A 2590-nucleotide genomic window follows, 5' to 3' on the forward strand; every position below is an offset into this window, starting at 1 on the left:
GTGAGTGGAAAGGGAAATCAGACAATATAGAGCTGGGCAATATATATATCAATATTATATCGTTATCGTGATATGAGTAGGGCTGTGCTCGATTGAAGAAATTCTGAGTCGACTAACACTCATTCAACTGTACCGACTAATCGATTAGTTGATTTAAATCGACAGATCTGTAAATCTGAGTTTCTCCACAAAGAGTCGTGCTAAAAGCACCACTTTAATTCAGAATCAGAATCAGAAAAAGCTTTATTGCCAAGTATGTTTACACACACAAGGGATGTGTCGTGGTATCGTAGGTGCAGGTCACATTAAAGCATTAAAGCAACATGCACAAACACACCGAGTCGCCATATGCGGCGCCATCTCAACTCTCTCCTAACTCTCGCAACAGATACAGCATGACACGAGGAGAGGAGAGGGAAACAAAAAAGCGTCTCTCAGACTATCCTCATAAAGATAAGAACAGTGTGGGAACAGGAAAAAACACCTCAGCACATAAGCACACAACAGTACATTTGCACTGCTGCACATAACATAACATAACATAACATAACATAACATAACAATACAACATAACTTAAATGTACAGTTGCACATTTCGCATTTGTGTTTACCAGAGATGTGCTCGTACGGTTCTTGGAAATAAGTCATTCAGCATGAAAAAAAAGCATCAGACATGACTAATGGAGTAAAGAAATCTAAGTTGACTAAGACCAAATGACCGATTAGTCGACTAATTAACTAAGAGGGAGCAGCACTAGATATGAGACTAGATATCGTCTTAGATTTTGGATATCTTAATATGGCATAAGTGTCTTTTCCTGGTTTTAAAGGCTGCATTACAGTAAAGTGATGTCATTTTCTGATCTTACCAGACTGTTCTAGATGTTCTATTATTCACCTTTACCCACTTAGTCATTATATCCACATTACTGATGATTATTTATCAAAAATCTCATTGTGTAACTATTTTGTGAAAGCACCGTTAGTCAACACTACGATATCGTTGTGGTATCGATATCGAGGTATTTGGTCAAAAATATCGTGATATTTGATTTTTTCCCTTTCGCCCAGCCCTATGACAATATTGAATAATGCATTGCAGCAGGAATTACATAAGCATGTGTGTGTGATGTGAAATGATGACCCAAATGTCTTGTTATTATGTAAGCTGTCTCTTCATCCTCCTCCTGTCTTTTCTTTTTTCTTTTCTCTCCATCACCTCTGCAGCTGAGGAAGATGCAGCAGATGCTTCAGAAGATGCAGCAGCAGATGCATGACCACGACCTGTGACCTCTCGCACTACTGATGTGACAGGAGAGCAACCCGAACTAAGAATTAAACATTTAAATCTTCATGAAATCCATTTCTCCAGAGGGGGACGAGAGGAAGAATTCTTTGGGATATATTTACAGTCAATATTTCTCCTGATTTAAAAAAAAACAAACAATGGTCACAAAGAGAGTAGATGAGCAGCATGCTGGGAGGTGTAGTTCCACCTTACTTTAATAATACTTTTTCTTTCAATAGTCATTAGCCAAGTGAGCCCAGGTAGGCAATAGAGAGTAGATTGCACTTTGTTACCTTTTAGATCACAGTAGATTTCTACTTGAAAATACTAAATGAGATAATGCACCATACCCTCAGTTCATTTAGTCAGTCCTTCCAGAAGTTTTTCTGTGATTGTTGCGAGGCAAAAATCCTCGATTATGCGGCACGCTTTCTTAAAAAATGCGATGGAATATGCTATATATGATATTTATGCAATTTTATGCGATGAAATTGCGGGAACTTGCAAAAACTGCAGTTTGCTCCCCAACACCCTGCTTTTTCACATCACGTAATTACGTCACTTTATAACGTTCCCATGGCAACAGGGGAAAACGGCTGCTCTTGTGTGAAGTAAACTCAACATTTTTCAACTTCCTGCTAAGATATATTAAGAGACTTTTTTGCAACGAAAATGCGGGGATTTTGAAATCATGCAAGCACCGCATATTTTGCACGGAAATCGGCAATTTATGCAGCAAAAATATGCAGACTTTGGCTGATTATGCGTTGAGTTATGCGATCGCTTAATCACGTTTTTCTGGAGGGACTGGTTTAGTAGTTTATGCACTGATTGGGTGGGAAGCTACTGTACGTACAGTACAGGCCAAAAGTTTGGACACACCTTCTCATTCAATGTGTTTCCTTTTTATTTTCATGACTATTTCCATTGTAGATTCTCACTGAAGGCATCAAAACTATGAATGAACACATATGGAATTATGTACTTAACAAGAAAGTGTGAAATAACTGAAAACATGTCTTATATTTTAGATTCTTCAAAGTAGCCACCCTTTGCTTTTTTGGTAACTCTGCAAACCCTTGGTGTTCTCTCAATGAGCTTCATGGAGGTAGTCACCTGAAATGGTTTTACCTTCACAGGTGTGCTTTGTCAGGGTTCATTAGTGGAAGTTTTTCCCTTATTAATAAAAAAAAGCAAAGGGTGGCTACTTTGAGGAATCTAAAATATAAGACATGTTTTCACTTATTTCACACTTTTTTGTTAAGTACATAATTCCATATGTGTTCATTCATAGTTTTGATG

At 37.8% G+C, this 2590-nt stretch overlaps 1 protein-coding gene across 4 annotated transcripts in view; it reads left to right on the forward strand.

The window, feature by feature from the left end:
• sept5b (septin 5b) overlaps positions 1 to 1820 on the forward strand; it is a 37488-nt gene extending 35668 nt beyond the window's left edge. For 3 of the 4 annotated variants that reach the window (XM_039780640.1, XM_039780641.1, XM_039780639.1), the window contains one exon: positions 1228 to 1819. In XM_039780640.1, the coding sequence (XP_039636574.1) occupies positions 1228 to 1290 (63 nt within the window). In that variant the 3' untranslated portion in view covers positions 1291 to 1819. Of the gene's footprint in view, positions 1 to 1227 lie in introns of all 4 variants that reach the window. The other variant, XM_039780642.1, reaches the window with a different exon arrangement.
• Positions 1821 to 2590: the final 770 nt, after the last annotated feature.

This window comes from Perca fluviatilis, chromosome 17 (genome assembly GCF_010015445.1).
Source record: "Perca fluviatilis chromosome 17, GENO_Pfluv_1.0, whole genome shotgun sequence".
Lineage (NCBI taxonomy): Eukaryota > Metazoa > Chordata > Actinopteri > Perciformes > Percidae > Perca > Perca fluviatilis.